The sequence below is a fragment of the Sinohyriopsis cumingii genome, chromosome 13 (genome assembly GCF_028554795.1).
Source record: "Sinohyriopsis cumingii isolate HCF-2022 chromosome 13, ASM2855479v2, whole genome shotgun sequence".
Taxonomy (NCBI): domain Eukaryota; kingdom Metazoa; phylum Mollusca; class Bivalvia; order Unionida; family Unionidae; genus Sinohyriopsis; species Sinohyriopsis cumingii.
In genome coordinates, this window is record NC_142973.1 from 5,830,056 (window position 1) to 5,855,000 (window position 24,945).

Consider the following 24,945-nt stretch of genomic DNA (forward strand, 5'->3'; position numbering starts at 1 on the left):
ATCAAGCAGTTGAGGAAGTCCAAGTCTGCCACAGTTTCATGTCTTGATAAATAAATATTTCTGCATATATGTAGTGGTTTATTTTTATTTTTCGAACTTGATATAGTGTAGTATTGACGGTCGGTGTGGATGGAGTGGTCAGAGTGGATGGAGTTATTTTCATGGTATTTTTCACGAATTCATGTCCAAATTCACGACTTTTTATCCCTGTTTTCACTAATTGTGAGCCTGGAAGGTTGGCAGTTATGTTCATGAAATGTTGATGTTGTATTGTTATTGTAGGCATGCATCATATAATGCTGATCAATATTATACTGTTTTCATTGTACGCATGCATGATGTAATGTTTATGTTGTTTTGTTGTCAATATAAGCATGTATCATGTAATGTCAATGTTATGTTGTCAATATAAGCATGTATCATGTAATGTCAATGCTGTGTTGCTATTGTAAGCATGTATCTTGTAATGTCAATGTTGTGTTGCTATTGTTAGTATGTATCATGTAATGTCAATGTTGTGTTGCTATTGTAAGCATGTATCATATAATGTCAATGTTTTGTTGCTATTGTAAGCATGTATCATATAATGTCAATGTTTTGTTGCTATTGTAAGCATGGATGATGTAATGTCAATGTTGTGTTGCTATTGTAAGCATGGATGATGTAATGTCAATGTTGCATTGCTATTGTAAGCATGGATGATGTAATGTCAATGTTGCATTGCTATTGTAAGCATGGATGATTTAATGTTAATGTTGTGTTGCTATTGTAAGCATGTATCATGTAATGTCAATGTTTTGTTGCTATTGTAAGCATGTATCATGTAATGTCAATGTTGCATTGCTATTGTAAGCATGGATGATGTAATGTCAATGTTGTGTTGCTATTGTAAGCATGGATGATGTAATGTCAATGTTGTGTTGCTATTGTAAGCATGTATCTTGTAATGTCAATGTTGTGTTGCTATTGTTAGTATGTATCATGTAATGTCAATGTTGTGTTGCTATTGTAAGCATGTATCATATAATGTCAATGTTTTGTTGCTATTATAAGCATGGATGATGTAATGTCAATGTTGTGTTGCTATTGTAAGCATATTTCATGTAATGTCAATATTGTGTTGCTATTGTAAGCATGGATGATTTAATGTCAATGTTGCATTGCTATTGTAAGCATGGATGATGTAATGTCAATGTTGTGTTGCTATTGTAAGCATGTTTCATGTAATGTCAATGTTGTGTTACTATTGTAAGCATGGATGATTTAATGTCAATGTTGTGTTGCTATTGTAAGCATGGATGATGTAATGTCAATGTTGTGTTGCTATTGTAAGCATGGATGATGTAATGTCAATGTTGCATTGCTATTGTAAGCATGGATGATGTAATGTCAATGTTGTGTTGCTATTGTAAGCATGTATCATGTAATGTCAATGTTCTGTTGCTATTGTAAGCATGGATGATGTAATGTTAATGTTGTGTTGCTGTTGTAAGCATTGATGATGTAGTGTCAATGTTGTGTTGCTATTGTAAGCATGGATGATGTAATGTCAATGTTGTGTTGCTATTTTAGGCATGGATGATGTAATGTCAATGTTGTGTTGCTATTGTAAGCATGTATCATGTAATGTCAATGTTGTGTTGCTATTATAAGCATGGATGATGTAATGTCAATGTTGTGTTGCTATTGTAAGCATGGATGATGTAATGTTAATGTTGTGTTGCTATTGTAAGCATGTATCATGTAATGTCAATGTTGCATTGCTATTGTAAGCATGGATGATGTAATGTCAATGTTGTGTTGCTATTTTAGGCATGGATGATGTAATGTCAATGTTGTGTTGCTATTGTAAGCATGTATCATGTAATGTCAATGTTGCATTGCTATTGTAAGCATGGATGATGTAATGTCAATGTTGTGTTGCTATTGTAAGCATGTATCATGTAATGTCAATGTTGCATTGCTATTGTAAGCATGGATGATGTAATGTCAATGTTGTGTTGCTATTGTAAGCATGGATGATGTAATGTCAATGTTGTGTTGCTATTGTAAGCATGGATGATGTAATGTCAATGTTGTGTTGCTATTGTAAGCATGGATGATGTAATGTCAATGTTGCATTGCTGTTGTAAGCTTTTTTAATTGCTTTTATTTATATTGTAATTAGATTCTTGAGTTGAGAGCAGAATGAGACAGAATATATACATTTATTTTGTACATTTGTACCATTAGGTTGTCGAGTAGCATGTGTTCTATAGAACTTGTTCAGATACAGTCCCTTTAGTTTTTGTACATGGTCAGTACCACAAAATGAATATTATTTATTTTATGATTTTTCATACACTGAAGTTAATTATTTTTTTGTATATGAAATATTACATGAAATATGGTATAATGAAATAATAATAAAAAAACTAACAAACAATGCAAATTTATTGGGGTATTCCAGCAGTAGTACACATATTGATGTATAGGGGTATTCCAGCAGTAGTACACATATTGATGTATAGGGATATTCCAGCAGTAGTACACATATTGATGTATAGGGGTATTCCAGCAGTAGTACACATATTGATGTATAGGGATATTCCAGCAGTAGTACACATATTGATGTATAGGGATATTCCAGCAGTAGTACACATATTGATGTATAGGGATATTCCAGCAGTAGTACACATTTTGATATATTTGGATATTCCAGCAGTAGTACACATATTGATGTATAGGGATATTCCAGCAGTAGTACACATATTGATGTATAGGGATATCCCAGCAGTAGTACACATATTGATGTATAGGGATATTCCAGCAGTAGTACACATATTGATGTATAGGGATATTCCAGCAGTAGTACACATATTGATGTATAGGGATATTCCAGCAGTAGTACACATTTTGATATATTTGGATATTCCAGCAGTAGTACACATATTGATGTATAGGGATATTCCAGCAGTAGTACACATATTGATGTATAGGGATATCCCAGCAGTAGTACACATATTGATGTATAGGGATATTCCAGCAGTAGTACACATATTGATGTATAGGGATATTCCAACAGTAGTACACATTTTGATATATTTGGATATTCCAGCAGTAGTACACATATTGATGTATAGGGATATCCCAGCAGTAGTACACATATTGATGTATAGGGGTATTCCAGCAGTAGTACACATATTGATGTATAGGGATATTCCAGCAGTAGTACACATATTGATGTATAGGGATATTCCAGCAGTAGTACACATATTGATGTATAGGGATATTCCAGCAGTAGTACACATTTTGATATATTTGGATATTCCAGCAGTAGTACACATATTGATGTATAGGGATATTCCAGCAGTAGTACACATATTGATGTATAGGGATATCCCAGCAGTAGTACACATATTGATGTATAGGGATATTCCAGCAGTAGTACACATTTTGATATATTTGGATATTCCAGCAGTAGTACACATATTGATGTATTTGGAGATTCCAGCAGTAGTACACATATTTATATATTGGGGTTTTCCAGCAGTAGTACACATATTGATGTATTGGGGTATTCCAGCAGTAGTACACATATTGATGTATTGGGGTATTCCAGCAGTAGTACACATATTGATGTGTTTGGAGATTCCAGCAGTAGTACACATATTGATGCATAGGGGTATTCCAGTGGTGCCAGTACACATATTGTTGTATTGTGGTATTCCAGTGGTGCCAGTACACATATTGTTGTATTGTGGCATTCCAGTGGTGCCAGTACACATATTGTTGTATTGTGGTATTCCAGTGTTGCCAGTACACATATTGTTGTATTGTGGTATTCCAGTGTTGCCAGTACACATAGAATTCCAAAATGTGCTTTAGTGCCATTAAAGATACTTATGGCCTTCTCAGATCAGGATCTACCCCTCATCTCTCAAAAGATGGCATCACAGCCAACAAAGACACAGAAGGGATAAAAGTAAAAGGAAGGAAACACTTCATCCAGCTCCTCATCCACCCATCCACTATTGACAGCAACACTCCAACAAATCCATCAAAGACGTCTTCGAAGAGCTGGACTTGCCACCATCTGAAGCAGAGGTGTGGAAGGCCATTTGAAGAAATGAGCTTGGCAAAGCACCATCTGAAGCAGAGGTGTGGAAGGCCGTTTGAAGAAATGAGCTTGGCAAAGCACCATCTGAAGCAGAGGTGTGGAAGGCCATTTGAAGAAATGAGCTTGGCAAAGCACCATCTGAAGCAGAGGTGTGGAAGGCCATTTGAAGAAATGAGCTTGGCAAAGCACCATCTGAAGCAGAGGTGTGGAAGGCCAGTTGAAGAAATGAGCTTGGCAAAGCACCATCTGAAGCAGAGGTGTGGAAGGCCATTTGAAGAAATGAGCTTGGCAAAGCACCATCTGAAGCAGAGGTGTGGAAGGCCATTTGAAGAAATGAGCTTGGCAAAGCACCATCTGAAGCAGAGGTGTGGAAGGCCAGTTGAAGAAATGAGCTTGGCAAAGCACCATCTGAAGCAGAGGTGTGGAAGGCCATTTGAAGAAATGAGCTTGGCAAAGCACCATCTGAAGCAGAGGTGTGGAAGGCCATTTGAAGAAATGAGCTTGGCAAAGCACCAGATAAAGATGGAATCCAGTCAGAGGTATTCAAGGCTCTTGGCACAGAAGCATTTGCAGCTTCCCTGACATCCTCATGAGCATCTGGGACAAAGTGGAAATGCCTGCAGATCTACGCCATCATCATTGCAGTGTACAGTCCTACCCACTTATATTGACATCACTTATGTCGACAAGCTGCCTATTTCGACAAAAATGCAAAGTCCCGGTCCCTTGGTCTATCATTACTACCAAAATTGTCATGCTTATGTCGATGTCGAGATAAAAAATAAATGTACATGTCGACAGAAGCCATTGGTCCCAGCTTGAACAAATCCTTTGTTTTCTAATCATTTATGTCGACAAGCTGCCAGTTCTGACCCATACTTTGTTCAACAATTAGTTGATCTTGCAGCCAGGCTTTAATTTTGCCCCCTAATCATTTATGTCAGCAAGCGTCCATCTCTGACCTGTACTTTATTCAACAATTAGTTGATGTTGCCGCCAGGCTTTAATGTCGAGGTCAGAGAGAAAAAACAGACTTTTGTTTGGTCCTATAAATTTGGCCTCTCGCGGTGACTTTAAATAAAAGCAATGAAATCTGATCAATTCTTGCATTTTCCAAAGTGATTGGTGATTAAAAAAAGTTTATTGTGCTGTGAAAGTTTCCTTTTCAACTTTATTTAGCTTGTGTCAATGTATACAATATTATGCCTTCATTAATCATATCAGCCGCATATCTCTTGTTCGCTTTTATTTACTTTTCATGATGACTTTAAATAAACACATGTACTTTTTAAACCAACTTGTTGACAGGTTTTCATTCCCCTATGAATAGCCCCATCCCTTTGGTAGCCTCAATAAGATGGTAACAGACTGACCAAAATCTAAGCCAATTTAAGTACATGTACTTGAAGCATGTAAATAACAACTGTGCAACCATGTGCTAATGCCTACACTGAATATTGACACTGAACTGAATATCGTAGTGAATGTTTTTCATATAAGGATGTGACCAATGCAGTATTTTATTGTGGATTTTATTACACAAAGGTAATGAAAATGTAATTTGTCAATATACAAGTGTATTTCACACTGATTTTGTCTTCATGTACTCAAAATTTCCATTGTTTGTTTTCTCAAAGTGTAAATGCTACTCAGTGACGACAGGTCACCCCTTACTGACGAATTTAACTTGTATTTTTTTTCAGACGACCCTCCTCCAAAACTTATCTCGACATCCGCCTATGTTGACAATATTTCCTCGGGCCCAAGGATGTTGACATAAACGGGTAGGTCTGTACTAGAATAAAGGTGCTATAGCTGACTGCAACAGTGGAATTTCTCTGCTGTCCATTGCAGGGAAGATTCTTGCCTTTACCATCCTGAACAGACTTGTCGCAACCATCTAAGATTAACTGCTACCTGAATCATAGTGTGGATTCCATCTAGGCCCCAGCAAATTCAACATAGTATTCACTGTGAGGGAAATACAGGAGAATTGAATGGAACAGCAGATGGAGTTTTATACAGTATTTGTTGATCTCACCGAGGCTTTTGACTATGTAAATAAAGAAGCCCTGTGGTTCATCCTAAGAAAACTTGGCTGCCCCAGAAAGTTCACCGCACTTATCCAATTGTTCCATGACAACACGAAAGAAGAGGTCTTGACCAATGGGGAGTACTCAGAGCACTTTGGCATCTTGACCATAGTGAAGCAGGGCTTTCTGCTTGTACCTGTGCTGTTCAACATCTTCTTCACACAAGTCAAACTCCATGCAGTGAAGGACCTAGACATTGGAGTCTACATCAAGTATCACCTTGATGGAACCCTGTTTGACTTGTGCTGGCTCTCTGCAAGAACAAAGACATTGGACAGACTACTTCTCAAAGTTCTGTTTGCTGGTGACTGCAAATATGGCATGAAAGGAAATCCACCTACAAACTATTGTGAATAAGTTCTCTGAGGCATCCAGGCTTTTTGGTCTGTCATTGAACATTTAGAACAGACATATTCCTTCAGCCAGCTCCTTAAACAAACCCACCACAGACCACCATCACAATGGAGGGGAGACAGTTGAAGAACATGTAGAGCATTACATACCTTGGAAGCACAATGTCTTCAGATGGGTCATTGGACAATGAAATTACAGCCAGGATCCAGAATGCAAGCAAAGCCCTAAGAAGACTTTGTGTCAGAGTCCTGTAGCAAAAAGACCTTTGGATGATCACCAAGATCAAAATATATAAAGCTGCCATCCTCACCTACCTACTCTATGGCTGTGAAACCTGGACTGTATACGTCAGGCATGTGAAGCAACTCGAGCAATTCCACATACACTCACTATGGTCGGTCATGCACATCTGATGGCAAGACAGGGTGTCCATCATAGAAGTCCTCAAAAGGGCCTGTGTTCCTAACATTGAGGCACTGCTGTGGAAAGCCCAGGTCAGATGGTCTGGCCACGTCATTTGAATGGAGGAGACAAGAATACAGAGACAACTCTTCTATGGTGAGCTCAAGCATGGAAAGCAGAAACAAGGGCACCCCAGTAAAAGGTTCAAAGTCAACCTTAAGTGTAACCTGATATGGTATGAAATTCAACCCAGTAAGCTGGAACCCTCAGCCAATGACTGGCCTACAAGGCACACACTCAACACAAAGGCTGTTGAAGTAGTGAAGGATGACTGCCGCAAGTGACTCACAGACATGGAGAATCATAGACAATCATGTCTACAGACTTCCCGTGCCCAACCTGTAACATCCTTTGTGCTTCTAGCTTTGGAGTCAGGGACCACATGTGTAATCACCATGGGCAGCATAACTTGCCTCATCATCAGACATGATGGACAACCGAAGGATGTATTGGGGTATTCCAGTGGTAGTACACATATTGATGTATTGGTATATTCCAGCAGTAGTACAGATATTAGTCTTTGGGATATTCCAGCAGTAGTACAGATATCAGTCTTTGGGATATTCCATCAGAAGTACAAACATTGATGTATTGTGATATTCCAGCAGTAGTGCAGATATCGATGCATTGGGATATTTCAGCAGTAGTGCAGATATCGTTGCTTTGGGATATTCCAGTGGATGTACAGATATTGATTTATTGGGATATTCCAGCAGTATTGCGTATATGAATGTTTTGGTATATTCCAGCAGTAATCCCAATATCAATGTATAGGAATATTCCAGCAGTAATCCCAATATCAATGTATAGGAATATTCCAGCAGTAATCCCAATATCACTGTATAGGAATATTCCAGCAGTAATCCCAATATCAATGTATAGGAATATTCCAGCAGAAGTACAGATTTTGATGCATAATCTCATTTAAAAAAAATATTGCTGTGCCATTTTATATTGATGAATCTTTACACTTCCAATGTGGATTCACTATTCAGTTAAACTTGCTTATTATTTAAGTGCAATTGGCAACAATATAAAATGAAAATTATAAAGGTGAAAAAATAATGGTTTCAAAAGTGATCCTTTTTTATGGGTCATAACAGATTTCTTTTGAGACCAATACATAAATACCAGTCCCACGAAGATATATAACTTGAGTACATACTTCACCCTGAACCAGAATAACAACACCTATTTAGACAATCAGCCATTGGTTGTTTTCTTGAAATATTATCAGTTATAATTACCATACAGTATCAAACATCAGCTGTTATACATTTAGCTCCAGATAACTGTTGGCATCCTATCTTACTTAGGCCAGTCTTTGAAGTTAAAATTTAAAAAAGAACCACTTTGATTTAAAGGGTTTGAACTGATAACATACACATCGCCCCATTTTACTAATAACATTATGCTGCAGCGTGTGCCTGGGGAATTTAAGATTTTTCCATTAATAGTCAATAATTTATGCCTTGTTATAGGATTTTTTATATGCGTAATTGTTATGTAGTATATTTGCTTGCTTGTATTATTATTATTATTATTATTATTATTTAGGAAAGTCAATATGCCTATGTTAGAAGTAAGGCTGTAATAAATAAATATATTATTATTTCATTTTATACCCACTTTGGATTATTTTGTGTAAAAAATATAATCAGGTATAATTGATCTTTTCTACAAAGTTCTTCTGTTTTCCCACCAAATTTCCATACTTTGTTCTTATGATAACAATGAAAACCACCAAATCTACTGACAGTATAACCAGTCTGAATGATCCGCGTATTAATATGCACAATTTAAACTCAATTTTGATGAAACATACTTATTATTTTATATAGATCTCAGGTGCAATCTTTTCAGAAATGATGTATTATATACATGTATATGGGACAGTCCGGCACATGATGCAGAGATGATTTCATAGTTATATCAGATAATCACAACTCTACCGGTGTTAAATTTAATGCTGCCTGGTTATTATGTGATTTTTTTGTGCAGGAAATGACACTGGTAGATAGACTTTCCTTGACTAGTATCACATTTTTTGTGTGGAGAAAACCAGCTCATTCTTGAATTGTTAAGGTACTTTATATTTCTTTCTGTCGACACACATAAAAGTTTGAAAATTCATGTGGTCAGCATCATTGATTTATAACTGTAAAAATGTTCTGCCACATTTACTGAATTTACAGAAATTTAATGACAAATTCTTATGATCTTACAATCATTCATTCACTGAAAACTCAGGAGCAATACTTTTTTTATACTCCAGTACAGACATGCGACAGAATTTTTGAGGTTTCAGACGAGGGATCATCCATTCTTCATGATGTTGTCAACACCAGCCTGCCATGCCCCCTTTACACCTGCACCACAGTATGAAAACAATTATGCAAATTTGAGTGCCCCTAGGACAGCATCATACAATGTAAAAGCAGAGGTAAGGAATTTATTGATGCAATGTAAAAGCAATGGTAACTTAATTATTGATACAGTATAAAAGCAGGGGTAAGGTAATTATTGAAACAATGTAAAAGCAAGGTATGATATTGATACATAAAAGCAAAGTAGGATATTGATACATTGTAAAAGCAAGGTAAGGTATTGATACAGTTTAAAAGCAAGGTAAGGTATTTATTGATACAGTTTAAAAGCAAGGTAAGGTATTTATTGATACAGTTTAAAAGCAAGGTAAGGTATTTATTGATACAGTTTAAAAGCAAGGTAAGGTATTTATTGATACAGTTTAAAAGCAAGGTAAGGTATTGATACAGTTTAAAAGCAAGGTAAGGTATTTATTGATACAGTTTAAAAGCAAGGTAAGGTATTGATACAGTTTAAAAGCAAGGTAAGGTATTTATTGATACAGTGTAAAAGCAAGGAAAGGTATTTATTAATACAGTGTAAAAGCAGAGATAAGGTATTTATTGATACATTGTAAAAGCAGAAGGATTTGATACAGTTTAAAAGCAATGTAAGGTATTTATAGATACAGTGTAACAGCAAGGTAAGGTACTGATTCAGTGTAAAAGCAAGGTAAGGTATTTGAAACAGTGTAAAAGCAGAGGTATGGTATCAATACAGTGTAAAAGCAAGGTAAGGCATGAATACAGTGTACAAACAAGGTAAGGTATTTATTGATACAGTGTAAAAAAGAGATAAGGTATTTATTGATACATTATACAAGCATAGGTAAGGTATATATTTATAAAGTGTAAAGCAGAGGTAAGGTTTTGACACAGTGTGGAAGCAGATGTAATTTATTTATACATTGCAAAGCAGAGGTAAGGTATTGGTAAAGTGTAAAAGCAAGGTAAGGTATGGATACAGTGTAAAAGCAGAGGTAAGAAGTTCAGTTTTTGAATTGGAGACATGAATAATGGTAACTCAATGTTTCATCTCAATATGATCTCAGATTTATATGACACGTCATTCTTTCCAATATTGATTAGGATATTAAATATAAATAATAGAATGACTTACAAAGTTTCCATATTTGGGACTGAAAACTAATTAAAACAATTTAGTTTCAAGCCCCTTTCAGATAAGACAGGAATAATATAAGAATTCTTTATTTCAGACTGCATAGTCCATACATCTAAATTAAAATGTAAATACAAAATAAAAGTATTTTAAACATTAAAGATGATTTACAGACACATCTGTAATAATGGACTGCGACTAGCATCGTCAAAAATGAAATTATGAAAGGCATTTAGAGAGTAATATATTTCTCAAAAGCATATTGTTCACATATCTTTAATAATTTTCTTAAACCTGTAATATTAAGATTAAAAATGACATATCAGCAGCAAAACACAAATTGTTAAGAAATGACACATTTATTGTGAAATTTACCCCACATGACACTGACCCAGTTTACAGTTTAACTCATCTATGTATGTATTAAATAACAATTGGGAAAGAACACCTCCATGTATGAAAAAGTTATGATTTGCAGGGTTAAATCATAATTTTTCAGTGTACAGGATCCAGCACTGTGGATTCATTCATTTTCATGGTACCCTATATACCTGTTTGTAAGTCAAATCCAACTGCAAACAGCATAGACCTAGATCTTATGTTGCCTAATGCACTGCCATCTACGACTAAGCTGTTTGTTAGTAGTGATTAATAGATATTAACATAGAACCTGATCTGCCAGTGTATTATTATGGGACCTACACACCTGTTAGCTAGTCCTGTTGCACCTTAGATCTCCAACTACAAATCTATCACAATTTCTATTGAACAACCTATGTTTTTGTTTGACTATTAGAGTACTCTATATTTGTGAATCATTCACTTTAGCCAAATGATGTACAAATCAAAGCAGTAACTTAAAATTATATTGTCCTAGTTGGTGTTGATATGAGTGATAGCAGAATGTAGTGGAGGCCCAGAGTGGCCGAGTGGTCTAAAGCGCTCACTTTTACAGATCACTGCCATCTGTGCGGGTTAGAGTCTTAGGCTGTCCAATGTGGGTATGTGAGAAAGCTTGCCAGTAGCTTCTCATGGATCATTGTTTCTTTCCAGGCTTTTCCTGGTTCTTCCTCTATTTGTATCACCAGCTAAAGAAGACAGTATATGCCTTGTCACTCGTATGTTATTTGTAAGAACCATATCTTGCATCTGTTGTATAGCTAGCTTAAATCCAAAACATTGTATCAAATAAGTTAATGCGGAATGTGCCAAAGCAGCTGGTATGTGGCAGTCCACGAAACATCTGCTTTACTTCATTCAGAAACAACTTTAAAGAACCACAACATAAAGTGCCTACTATGCGAGTGTACATGATTTGTTCACAAATAAAAAGTGCTGTCGTCTCTGTCCATTGTTTGTTTAAAATTGAAAGTAGTTCCTTTATGCACATGAATGCAGTATGTGTATTTACATACAAGTTCAGTATCGGGTAGTATTGCACAATTCTGCCAATGTAATGTTAACGGAGAAAAAATGAGCATATAATAATACAGAATATTAGAGATGGTTTCAACACTTGACAGTTAAAGGGAAAAAATGTTCTTATCCTGAATTCCTTCAAATTCTTTTTCACACAGTAGAGCATCGTCGCTTTCAAGGGACTCTTATCATGGTAAAGATTATTATGACAATATATTGTAATTTTTATTTTTTTTAAAATTCTCGTAAGACATAAAATTTTAACTGATTATCAATCTCTTTACTTTTAGTTTCTAAAATTGGGAGACTAAAATTCTGCAAAGCAGTTTACAAAATGATTCAGATTTGTTCTGTGTTTTACTCTATGCATAAGCCTGATTTAAACATTTTTTATATACATCAATCAGTTGAAAATATGTTCTTTTATATTAAGTTGCCAGAGATCAAGTGTTAGAAACTCCAAAAAGCTGATTATGTATAGACTGTGTCATTAAACTTGCTGTGTTTTCATTTCTTTGCAGGATAAACATTGGTTGATAAGACAAGCCATTGTTCCCATGCCCAATGATACTGTTAAGTCCTCAGATGATATCTTCAGAAACAGGTTGAAATCTAAATGTATTACTTGGTCTTTCAGTATCATTTCTACCAATAACAAATTTTGAAGCTTCTGTCAACCATTAATAAAAAGTTCATTAATACCATGAAAACTGCATAGTCCCACATGTTTAGAATGAACAAACTTTCATTCCATATAGAGAGATGTGTTGATAAAATTGTTTGATGTTTTACTGAAGCATCAAGATAGATATATATATATATATATATATATATATATATATATATATATATATATATATATATATATATATAAAGAGAGAGAATTAAAAATATATACCGGACAGAATGGAGAGTGCTATCCCTGGATTCATATTGAAGAATATTTGATGATGCATGTAGTAGGTAGAATTAATACTTTAATACAAATAATACTATCATATCTGTACTATAGTATTATTTGTATATAATATATATATATATATATATATATATATATATATATATATATATATATATATATATATATATATATATATATATATATATGTACCAGCAGTTAGGTGCTAGGTACTCAGCATTAAGAGGTTAGTGTTAGGATGGGTCGGCCTGGTGTTAGGATAATGTGACTGGGTGGGACATCATGCTACATGTCTGCAGCATGTTGCCCCAGTGCTAGACATCACTTTAAACTGTCACACTGCAGACATCATAGCAATATGACTGAAAAGTTGTTAAAGCTACGTTAAAAATCCAAATCACACACACACACACCCCAGTAGTTATTGAGCTATTTACCTACAGTTATTGAGATATTTACCAACACTTTTTGAGCTATTTACCAACAGCTGTTGAGATATTTACCAACAGTTATTGAGATGTTTACCAGCAATTGTTGAGATATTTACCAACAGTTGTTGAGATATTTACCAACAGTTATTGAGATATTTACCAACAGTTATTGAGATATTTACCAACAGCTGTTGAGATATTTACCAGCAGTTATTGAGATATTGACCAACAGTTATTGAGATATTGACCAACATTTATTGAGATATTTACCAACAGCTGTTGAGATATATACCAGCAGTTATTGAGATATTGACCAACAGTTATTGAGATATTGACCAACAGTTATTGAGATATTTACCAAGAGTTATTATGTTTACTCAAAAAGTGTAAAATGTGGGACCTAATATCAGCTTGAAAAATGGTTTTTTTTGGACTGAATAGACGTAGTATGTACCCTTACATGAATTATTGTTTATGGAATTCAAATACATATCATTATCTAAAGCACTTGCATCATGTCCACTATTCATATCACATGTATTTTATTTAAGAAGGAAATTATACCAAACAGTGACCATTCAAAGTATGTAATGCTGGAAAAGTGAATATTTATTGTAGAAATTAATGAATCCATGACTCGAGCACCAGTGATCATTAATGGCCTCTCCCCTAACATGCCTTCCATACCTTAATTTTAATTCCTCATGCTCAAGTAACCATTTCCTTCTAGAGTTTATTTTGGATGTTTGAGTCTGCATTTTGTCTTCCCTATATCTTGGAAATAAATGAAGCACTGAAGATTTTATCTTTTCTTTACATTTCTGTCAAGTGATCATTTACTTTTGATTAGTGCCCAGCTTAATCAAAATAAGTGAAATGTTCTTGTTAGCCCAAAAAATTCATCGCCAAATTCTTCTTGCCAATGAGCACACACTATTCAATAACCTCAGTTCAGTCTTAAATCAACTGTAATGCTTTTTTCTTATGTATATCTATATTGTTAGTTTAACAAAATGCATTTGGTTGGCATTAATAGGCAGCTTTTGCTAGTTTCTGTTGCCTGTAGCTTAATTCACATAGAAAAGAATTAAAACTAGTCAGTCCAGTGCCAGCAGCCCAAACAACCACCTGATCAAGTTAATGACAGCACAACCTCCAACAGGGCATGGATTTATACCTTTTACCAAATTAACCCAAATTTTTTGTTGGTAAGAATGTCATTTGTTTCTCATTACCAAATATTGACATCATATGACATTTCTGCTGCCTTGTCACTAAGACAGCAGTTTTTCTTGACATAAGGACATTCCCCTTGAAGGGTAACCATTGTAGAGGTTGGATGCTTTCACATTTACTCCTATTACCTGTAGTTCGAAGGTCAGTGTGGTGGGCATTGTTTGGTGGAGAAAATACATTTTTTGGTAAATGATATTTTCTGATAATATTTATTCAGTGGCATTCCCACAAGAATCCACATCAGTGTAACAATCAGCTTAAACTGGTAAACATCAGGCATGTGGGTAGCCATCTAGCAATGGAAAGGGTGTGTAATATGTGAGAGTTTATTCCCTTGGTATATATGGTATAGGAATGGCAAAGACAAAAAAAATATTTTCTGGGAGAGCTGGATTTGAGAAGAGTTTATTTCCAAACAATAATGTTTTCAGCTATGTATTATCAGAAAAACATAATTTATAAAATATTGACATTGTTAAGTTCACTTGATCTTTTAATGCTGTAGAGGACATTTTTAGTTTTGTTCAGTCATACTTTCATGGTTCCATAAGATTTCCACCATAGGACAGTCTATAAAATACTTAATTTATAACTGTTACTGATAGGTCATAATTCAGCTAAACTTTACAAAGATAAAATGCAAGACATTTCTTGTTATCTCAAATTTATCTAGACATGCTTTTAGCAATCATTCAAGCCAAATTTTATTGGAAGCTTAAAAGTAAATCATTTAAACAGATAATCGTACAGTATGTATTTCTCGGTTAGCCATGAAACTATTCATGTTTAGCAAAATGCAAAATCATGTCATCATCAAAATGATGTTTCTGAAATAAATTTTCAAAATTTTAGGAAAGCCTTGGTCTGGCATTACAAGCAAAGCTTGTTTTTGTTTACCAGATCCTTGTATGGCAAAGATCTCATGGAACCAGACAAAAGTTGGGTTGAACAAAACAAGGTCATTTTCAGATGGAGAATTGTCTGATCATTGAACTTTTATTAAGATTTATTATAGGTGTAGGTTACATTTTCAGATGAAGGACTGTCTGATCATTAAATGAGATTTATTATGGGTGTAGGTTTCATTTTCAGATGGAGAACCCTCCTGTCAGTGGATGATATGGTGGAAAGCGTGTTAATGCAGTTACAGGATAAAGGACTTCTTGACAACACCTATCTCTTCTTTTCCTCTGACAATGGCTTCCATTTAGGTTTGTTTTTTGAATTTCTAGTGTCATGAGAGTAGACAGATAATATTAATCTTTTGAAACTGAGCTATGTTTTCACAACAACTAAACAATGTTTATTCGATTTTGCATCATCCATGTCATCTACTTTCCTTTCTGCCATGCTGTACATACCTCTTAATATTTCACTCATATACTTGTCATTTTATCAGTGTATTCCACAATTGAAATTTATAATTTGATAACAATTTGTATGTGTAAGAGCTCATAATTTTCCATCTTGTTAGTCTTATTCAACCAGACCAATCATGTTTTCCATTAGATCTCTGTCAGATGAGGGACTGGTAAAGAAACACTGAGTTTTCCTTGTAACACCAGACCAATCATGTGACTTCATTAAATCTCTGTCAAACAGGAGGCTGGTAAAACATATAGATTTTCCTTGTAATACCAGACCAGTCATATGACTTCATTAAATCTCTGTCAAACAGGAGGCTGGTAAAACATATAGATTTCCTTGTAACACCAGACCAGTCATGCAGTTCACTGAGATCTTTCAAAAAAGGGACTGGTAAAAATAAAAAACACTGAGTATTCCATGCAAGACCAGACAGACCAGTCATGTTGCGATTTGAGATCTTTATCAGTGTATTCCATAATTGAAATTAAAAATTTGATAATAATTGTTTTATTTAAGATCTTATCAGTTTCCAGATGATGTCTTATTTAACCAAGAACAATCATGTTCTCCATGAGATTTCTGTCAAATGAGGGACTGGTTCAGGAAACACTTTTTCTTGTAACACCAGACCAGTCATGTGGCTCCATGAAATCTCTGTCAAATGAGAGGCTGGTAAAAAATAGATATCTTTTTAACATAGACCAATCATACATTCAATAAGATCTCTGTCGAATGAGAGGCTGGTAAAAAATAGATCTCTTTTTAACAGAAGACAAGTCATACAGTTCAATAAGATCTCTGACGAATGAGAGGCTGGTAAAAAAAATAGATATCTTTTTAACACCAGACCAATCATACAGTTCAATAAGATCTCTGTTGAATGAGAGGCTGGTAAAAAAATTGATCTCTTTTTAATTCAGACAAGTCATACAGTTCAACAAGATCTCTGTCGAATGAGAGGCTGGTAAAAAAAATTGATCTCTTTTTAATTCAGACAAGTCATACAGTTCAATAAGATCTCTGTTGAATGAGAGGCTGGTAAAAAAATTGATCTCTTTTTAATTCAGACAAGTCATGCAGTTCAATAAGATCTCTGTTGAATGAGAGGCAGGTAAAAAAAATTGATCTCTTTTTAATTCAGACACGTCATACAGTTCAATAAGATCTCTGTCGAATGAGAGGCTGGTAAAAAAAATTGATCTCTTTTTAATTCAGACAAGTCATACAGTTCAATAAGATCTCTGTTGAATGAGAGGCTGGTAAAATAAATTGATCTCTTTTTAATTCAGACATGTCATACAGTTCAATAAGATCTCTGTCAAATGAGAGGCTGGTAAAAAAAATTGATCTCTTTTTAATTCAGACAAGTCATACAGTTCAATAAGATCTCTGTTGAATGAGAGGCTGGTAAAAAAACAGATCTCTTTTTAACACCAGACCAATCATACATTCAATGAGATCTCTGTTGAATGAGAGGCTGGTAAAAATGAGTCATGGGTCAGTGGTTCTTTCCTGGGTTTTCCCAGGTTCTTCCTCCACCATTAATACTGGCTGTTGAATAAGAGGCTGGCAAAAAAAAATAGTTCTCCTTGTAAAACCAGACCAAACATATGACTCCACAAGATCTTTATCAAATGATAGGCTGATAAAAAAAATGAGTTCTCCTTGTACCACCAGAACAAGACTTTCCCAAAATTAGGAAAAGTGGTTTATTGGTAAATACTGTGAGGTGACATAATACATCACTATGATGATGACATAACATTATGTTTCACTTAAACATTTAATTGGCAGATTGAGGTACACCTCCATCAGTGGCATTTGTTTGAAAACATTGTTGTTTAATGTCTACAAGCTTGACATACAGTTTTGGCTTCAGTGATCACAGAAAGCAATTTTAGAAAAGTTTTGAGGTGCAAGAAATATCTCTGTAGTTTTGCTTGCATAAATTCAAAAGAGCTATCAATGAAGCATGTTTCCAGACTTCCATGGCAAAGATCATACATGAGAGACATCGCATTAATGTTGGATGTAGTAGCATGTTGCCAGACCATCATATGGCAGAGATCTCACAGACCCATGTGAGAGTATCGCATTAATGTTGGATGTAGTAGTATGTTGCCAGACCATCATATGGCAGAGATCTCAGAAACCCATGTGAGAGTATCGCATTAATGTTGGATGTAGTAGTACACCACTCCCTCGATAACTCGCGCATATCGGGGTCCAGAAACATCGACTGCACTATACGTGAGGTGTGAGTTATCGAGGGACTTATAAAATAAGCCCAAAACCAATAAAGTGATTGACGACATAACGGAAAAATAAGGGGGGGGGGGTAGGCAGATTATACTGCTGAATACTCACTTTATAATCGTTCTGAGATTAACTGTTAATAAATATCTCTTCATAACGGTGTACTTTATTATTTTCTCATAGGACAACATTAATTTCAGGATAAATTACAGTACATGTACATTGAGGTGATCATCAAAAACATTATTCCACGTGGTTTCTGTTCGCTTAACATGTGTACCACTTCACACATTGTGTACTACGTCACTAATTTTTATGTTGAATTGGATACATTCTAGTTTTATTGTTTGATCCAAATTAGACTTTTTTTTTATATACAAAAGATTGACTCTTTTCGCGAAAGAGTGTCGATCGAACGATAGATAGATTTGAATGCGATACAAGTAAAATAGAAAACAAATAAAACAAGGGTTAATCAGTACTTAATTGGTCTACAAATTTAAAACAACGTAAATTAGAACAAGTTAATACTTGCCGTTTGTGCCACGCTTGACAAATATCAATTCACTTTTTAAAAAAATCATTTAATTTTTTTTTTTTGTGTGTTACTCCTTGGTTTCTCTGCCACCGAGCAAAATCCCTCAGATTTCTCAACTGCATGAGCTTTACGTAGTCAACATTTTGGGTCTCCAGCCACCTTATGGCAATATCAAAATATTTGATTGCTTCCTGTGCAGAGGGGTGGGGGTGCAACATCTGCGTCTGCATCACTTTCAACACTTGTGTTACTCCAGTTAGAATCGTCTTCTGCTGCAAATTTGTTCGCTGTGGAAATAATTATAGTTTCATGTGACATGTATTCGGCTGTGGGGCAATCATTGTCAGCATCTCAGGACTATGAGTCTGTACGAATTTCTCCCAAACAGCCTCAGCATTAATGACATCAGTTTCACTGAAACATTCGAAGTCACTCTCATCGTTGTTGTCTCTGTTTCTGTTTTGCTTTATGTCAAAGGCAGCTCCATGACCCTTAATCCAGCACCCGAGGTCTCTTGTAATCAATTTTTTTTTTAATGCAACAAACACTTCCCCAAGTTGTTGATCAAAACAAAGCCGGCATGTACATGTAATTAGGTTCTCACAGAAGTACTCACGGGTTTCAATGTGACGGTCGATTGACTCTTTTCATGTTTTCAATGAACAGAATACGCTGTGATTATAATGTTTACAATGAAGCGGAATTAAAGGATTAGAACGTGACTTTCACAGGAAGACGTTTAATTGGTGTTTATTTCATTCTCTGTTGCCACCTGTTAGCATTTACCAGAAGTTTTCATTGGTCGCTATTTCACCAGACTGTTTATTTACAGTATAATGACAACTATTTATCATAAAAACTTACATAATATATGATATCTTTAAACAGAGGTCTCGCTAGGATTTTAAAACTGGGTCTTTCTGCCTCAGAATTCAATCACTAAATATCAGTACATTTTCTCACTCGGCCACCAGTCAAAGCCTTTGAACAAGCTGCCTAGCTGGTGCATCATGTTCTTTTTTTTTTCTTCAATGTACTCTTATAAAATGGCAACAGTACATCAAAGAGTCTTTCAGTCACTGAATTCTGTCATTATAAATATCAGCACAGTTAACTGATCAACACATTTTCCCACAAAGCAGGTGGCTGAAACAGGACCGGCAAATCTTTGAATTTTCCCGTGCACCTCTTACATGCGTATGGAGGACTCCCGCCTCAGTGATTTTCTGCGTCCCAGATCAAAAATTGGCATCCAAATACGCATAATTAAGCGTTTTCGAGATCTCTGAAATTAATTCTTCTTTAGAACTTGCAAATTTCAAAATATGGATTATATTTTTACGGGCATTAATCACCATTTTCGATGATAAAACGAGCAATGTATCAAGGTTTAATTTATCAATTCTTATCGTAATTTTTTCATGTTAAGTATATTTTAAAGATATTTTAAATACATTTTCTCTGGAAAAAAGCGGGAGCCAAGACGGACACTGCGTTATAAGCGGGATCACGAGTTATCCGGGCGCGAGTTATCAAGGGAGCGGTATATGCTGCAGACCATCATATGGCAGAGATCTCAAAGACCCATGTGAGAAATATCACATTAATGTTGGATGTAATGATTTGTTGTCAGATCTTCATATGACAGAGATCTAACAGACTCATGTGAGAGATCACATTAATGTTTGAGTTAGTGGCAAAGGTATTTATTTTCAAGCTGTTGGGCAAAATTTGCTAAAGTGTGTTAGACATGGAATAACAACCCAATACATTATAAGTTAGATTTGATGTTAATTAATTATCTGTAATTGAATTCCAGGACAGTTTGGTTTACCAAGTGACAAGAGACAGCTGTATGATTTTGATATAAGGGTTCCTTTGATGGTACGAGGACCAGGAATCACCCCAGGTCAAGTATCAGAGGTGAGTTAGCCTTAGGTCAACTACTTTTTTACATGTTGCCTCAAATTCAATGTATTTGGTATAAATATAAAAATAGAATGGAAATCTTTATTGTCTTGTAGAGCTTCTTTTGTATTATATTTTGATCTATAGAAAGATATTGGGAGTTTTAGAGATAAAATAATCTCATAGTTGTGCTAAATGGCATGAAAGCAACCATTAGTCATTGTATATGGGAGTTTTAGCCACTCCTTGTGGGAAAAACAGTAGGTAAAGCATTCACAGCATTCAAAGTAATTGACCTGATCACATGTTACACAACTTAGCATTATGCTTCCTTTAAGTTGTTAATATTAAGATTCTCAGACATTCACATTGCGACTGATATTCATTATGGTGTCTATTCATTCAGGGTGTTCCTCACAGCCCAATAAACTGTTGGTCCCACTACAGTATCAGTTCATAGGTTGCTGATTTAACAACTATAAAGTGATACTGTATCTTCGTAATGGACCCTGATACAAGTTATCTAAACAGTCATTTACTGCTATTCAGTATCACCTCACACCCAATACAACTTGTCCAACAATTACTTATTGCTATCCAGTAGTACCCTACACTCCAATGTAACTTGTCCAACAATTACTTATTGCTATCCAATAGTACCCAACATTCCAATGTAACTTGTCTAAACAATTACTTATTGCTATCCAATAGTACCCTACACTCCAATGTAACTTGTATAAACAATTACTTATTGCTATCCAATAGTACCCAACACTCCAATGTAACTTGTCTAAACAATTACTTATTGCTATCCAATAGTACCCAACACTCCAATGTAACTTGTCTAAACAATTACTTATTGCTATCCAGTAGTACCCTACACTCCAATGTAACTTATCCAACAATTACTTATTGCTATCCAATAGTACCCAACACTCCAATGTAACTTGTCTAAACAATTACTAATTGCTATCCAATAGTATCCAACACTCCAATGTAACTTGTCTAAACAATTGCTTATTGCTATCCAGTAGTACCCTACACTCCAGTGTAACTTGTCCAACAATTACTTATTGATATCCAATAGTACCCAACACTCCAATGCAACTTGTCTAAACAATTACTTACTGCTATCCAATAGTACCCAACACTCTAATGTAACTTGTCCAACAATTACTTATTGCTATCCAATAGTACCCAACACTCAATGTAACTTGTATAAACAATTGCTTATTGCTACCCAGTATTACCCTACACTCCAATGTAACTTGTCCAACAATTACTTATTGCTACCCAGTAATACCCAACACTCCAATGTAACTTGTCTAAACAATTACTTATTGCTATCCAGTAATACCCTACACTTCAATGTAACTTGTCCAACAATTACTTATTGCTATCCAGTAGTACCCAACACTCCAATGTAACTTGTCTAAACAATTACTTATTGCTACCCAGTAATACCCTACACTCCAATGTAACTTGTCCAACAGTTACTTATTGCTACCCAGTAATACCCAACACTCCAATGTAACTTGTCCAACAATTACTTACTGTTACCCAGTAGTACCCAACACTCCAATGTAACTTGTCCAACAATTACTTATTGCTACCCAGTAATACCCTACACTCCAATGTAACTTGTCCAACAATTACTTATTGCTACCCAGTAATACCCTACAGTCCAATGTAACTTGTCCAGCAATTACTTATTGCTACCCAGTAGTACCCAACACTCCAATGTAACTTGTCTAAACAATTACTTATTGCTATCCAGTAATACCCTACACTCCAATGTAACTTGTCCAACAATTACTTATTGCTACCCAGTAATACCTTACACTCCAATGTAACTTGTCCAACAATTACTTATTGCTACCCAGTAATACCCTACACTCCAATGTAACTTGTCCAACAATTACTTATTGCTACCCAATAATACCCTACACTCCAATGTAACTTGTCTAACAATTACTTATTGCTACCCAATAATACCCTACACTCCAATGTAACTTGTCTAAACAATTACTTATTGCTACCCAGTAATACCCTACACTCCATTGTAACTTGTTCAACAATTACTTATTGCTACCCATTAATATCCTACACTCCAATGTAACTCGTCCAACAGTTACTTATTGCTTCCCAGTAATACCCTACACTCCAATGTAACTTGTCCAACAATTACTTATTGCTACCCAGTAATACCCTACACTCCAATGTAACTTGTCCAACAATTACTTATTGCTATCCAGTAATACCCTACACTCCAATGTAACTTGTCCAACAATTACTTATTGCTATCCAGTAGTACCATTCATTCAGAACTGTATTCATTAGGAATTGTGTTAGTAATTCCATAATTATTTGGTATTTAATTTGCAATACCGTAAGTTCTTTTTGTATATTAACTTTGTATTCTAGGGAAATAAATTATCTGTTGAATTTTACAAAGCTTGTTGCTTCTCTCTCTTTTCTATTACTTATTTCAAGACCACTGAGTAGGACAAAAGTTAATTTCTAGAACATTCCAAGCTATAATTAGATAAGGTCTGTCACTAAAATTATAATAAATAGCATGGTAAACATAGTGTCTTTGGCTCTTAGATAATGATCCTAATATGTAACCTACACTCACAGAGAAATATAAACTGAGTATTAGTTGTTTACAGAATAAAAAATAATGATTCTGGTTAGGTAGACAATGAACTTGATTTTTGACAAGACCAGTTTCAAAATACAATTTCAGATAACCCATTGCATATAACAAATTGAAAATACTAATGAACAATGCAAATTAAATAACAATTCTTGCTTATGTAAACATTAGATGGTAAATGGTTTTGTACCTGTTTTGAAAGACCACTACTTCTGTCAAAAAATCTTGGTCTCATGACAGGTTTTAACACAATATAATCAATAAATCCATGCAAAGAAAATCTGGTTTCTCAAGACAGGTGGTCTGTCATAACAGTGATCTTTCAAGGCAGATTTTACTGTAGGAATGTTGCTTCTTTTAGTCTCTACACATTTCTCAAAACATCAGTTTTTGCATGCCATAACAGCTTCAGACATTTCTGGGGCCCCAAGTGGCCGAGTGGTCTAAAGCACTCTCCATTACGGATCACTGCTATCTCACCTCTGTCTGTGGTGGTTTGAGTCTAGGATTCGGCCAATGTTGGTATGTGAGAAAGCTTGCCAGTATCTTCTTGTGGGTCGGTGGTTCGTCCTGGGGTTTTCCCAGGTTCTTCTTCCACCATTAATACTGGCCGCCATGCATAGCCTATCATGTGCTGAAAAATGGCATTATAACCCACAACAACAACAACAACAACAACAATATCAGACATTTCTGAGGAGCAAGAACCCTGCATTATTTCAAGTTCTCCAACCTGAAATTACTTTATCGAGCGGGTTTTGTAGGAACATTTTAAAAGTAGTTTGCAGCTCTTTTTAGCTATTGATTAACAGAACAATATTACCAGCTGTGCAGGTTTCGGGAGAGAAAAATTCCCAAGCACTCGTCTACAGTACGAGTAGAATGCAACTTGTCCCAGTCCTAATTATGCTCAACAGAATACGCTTATCCACTACACTTCTTTTGCATTTACTGAAACACTTATACCTGATACAAGCTTGATACTGAAAACCATACTAATAGTATGTTCTAAAAGATGGCTCCTTAAAACAAAATATAATAAGAGATGAGATTTAATACTCAAGAAATTGCAGTTGCACATATAGCCCTCGATTTCTTGGTGGTATTTGTTTTTAATGTAAAGCATTTCATTAATCAAGATTAAGTTTCCTTTTGAACAAACTATCTCACAAAACTTTACGGGAGAGGTTAAGTGTGGTATGTCAACCTTTTTATGATTTTCCTCTCATCAGACATCGTTATACCTGTCTCAGATTGTCTGTATTTTCCTCTCGTCAGACATCATTATACCTGTCTCAGAAAACCTGTATTTTCCTCTGGTCAGACATCATTATACCTGTCTCAGATTGCCTGTATTTTCCTCTCGTCAGACATCATTATACCTGTCTCAGATTGCCTGTATGTTCCTCTGGTTAGACATCATTATACCTGTCTCAGATTGCCTGTATTTTCCTCTGGTCAGACATCATTATACCTGTCTCAGATTGTCTGTATTTTCCTCTGGTTAGACATCATTATACCTGTCTCAGATTGCCTGTATTTTCCTCTGGTCAGACATCATTATACCTGTCTCAGATTGCCTGTATTTTCCTCTCGTCAGACATCATTATACCTGTCTCAGATTGCCTGTATTTTCCTCTGGTCAGACATCATTATACCTGTCTCAGATTGCCTGTATTTTCCTCTGGTCAGACATCATTATACCTGTCTCAGATTG

The 24,945-nt window shown here is 35.3% G+C and overlaps 1 protein-coding gene across 3 annotated transcripts in view; it reads left to right on the top strand.

Annotated features, from left to right (window-relative positions):
* LOC149784890 (N-acetylglucosamine-6-sulfatase-like) overlaps positions 1-24,945 on the top strand; it is an 89,455-nt gene that overhangs the window by 31,197 nt on the left and 33,313 nt on the right. For all 3 annotated transcript variants that reach the window (XM_089978471.1, XM_089978470.1, XM_089978472.1), the window contains exons 6-9: positions 9,284-9,451; positions 12,435-12,517; positions 15,592-15,710; positions 20,481-20,584. In XM_089978471.1, coding sequence (XP_089834597.1) covers positions 9,284-9,451; positions 12,435-12,517; positions 15,592-15,710; positions 20,481-20,584 — 474 coding nt within the window. The remainder of the gene's footprint in view (positions 1-9,283; positions 9,452-12,434; positions 12,518-15,591; positions 15,711-20,480; positions 20,585-24,945) is intronic.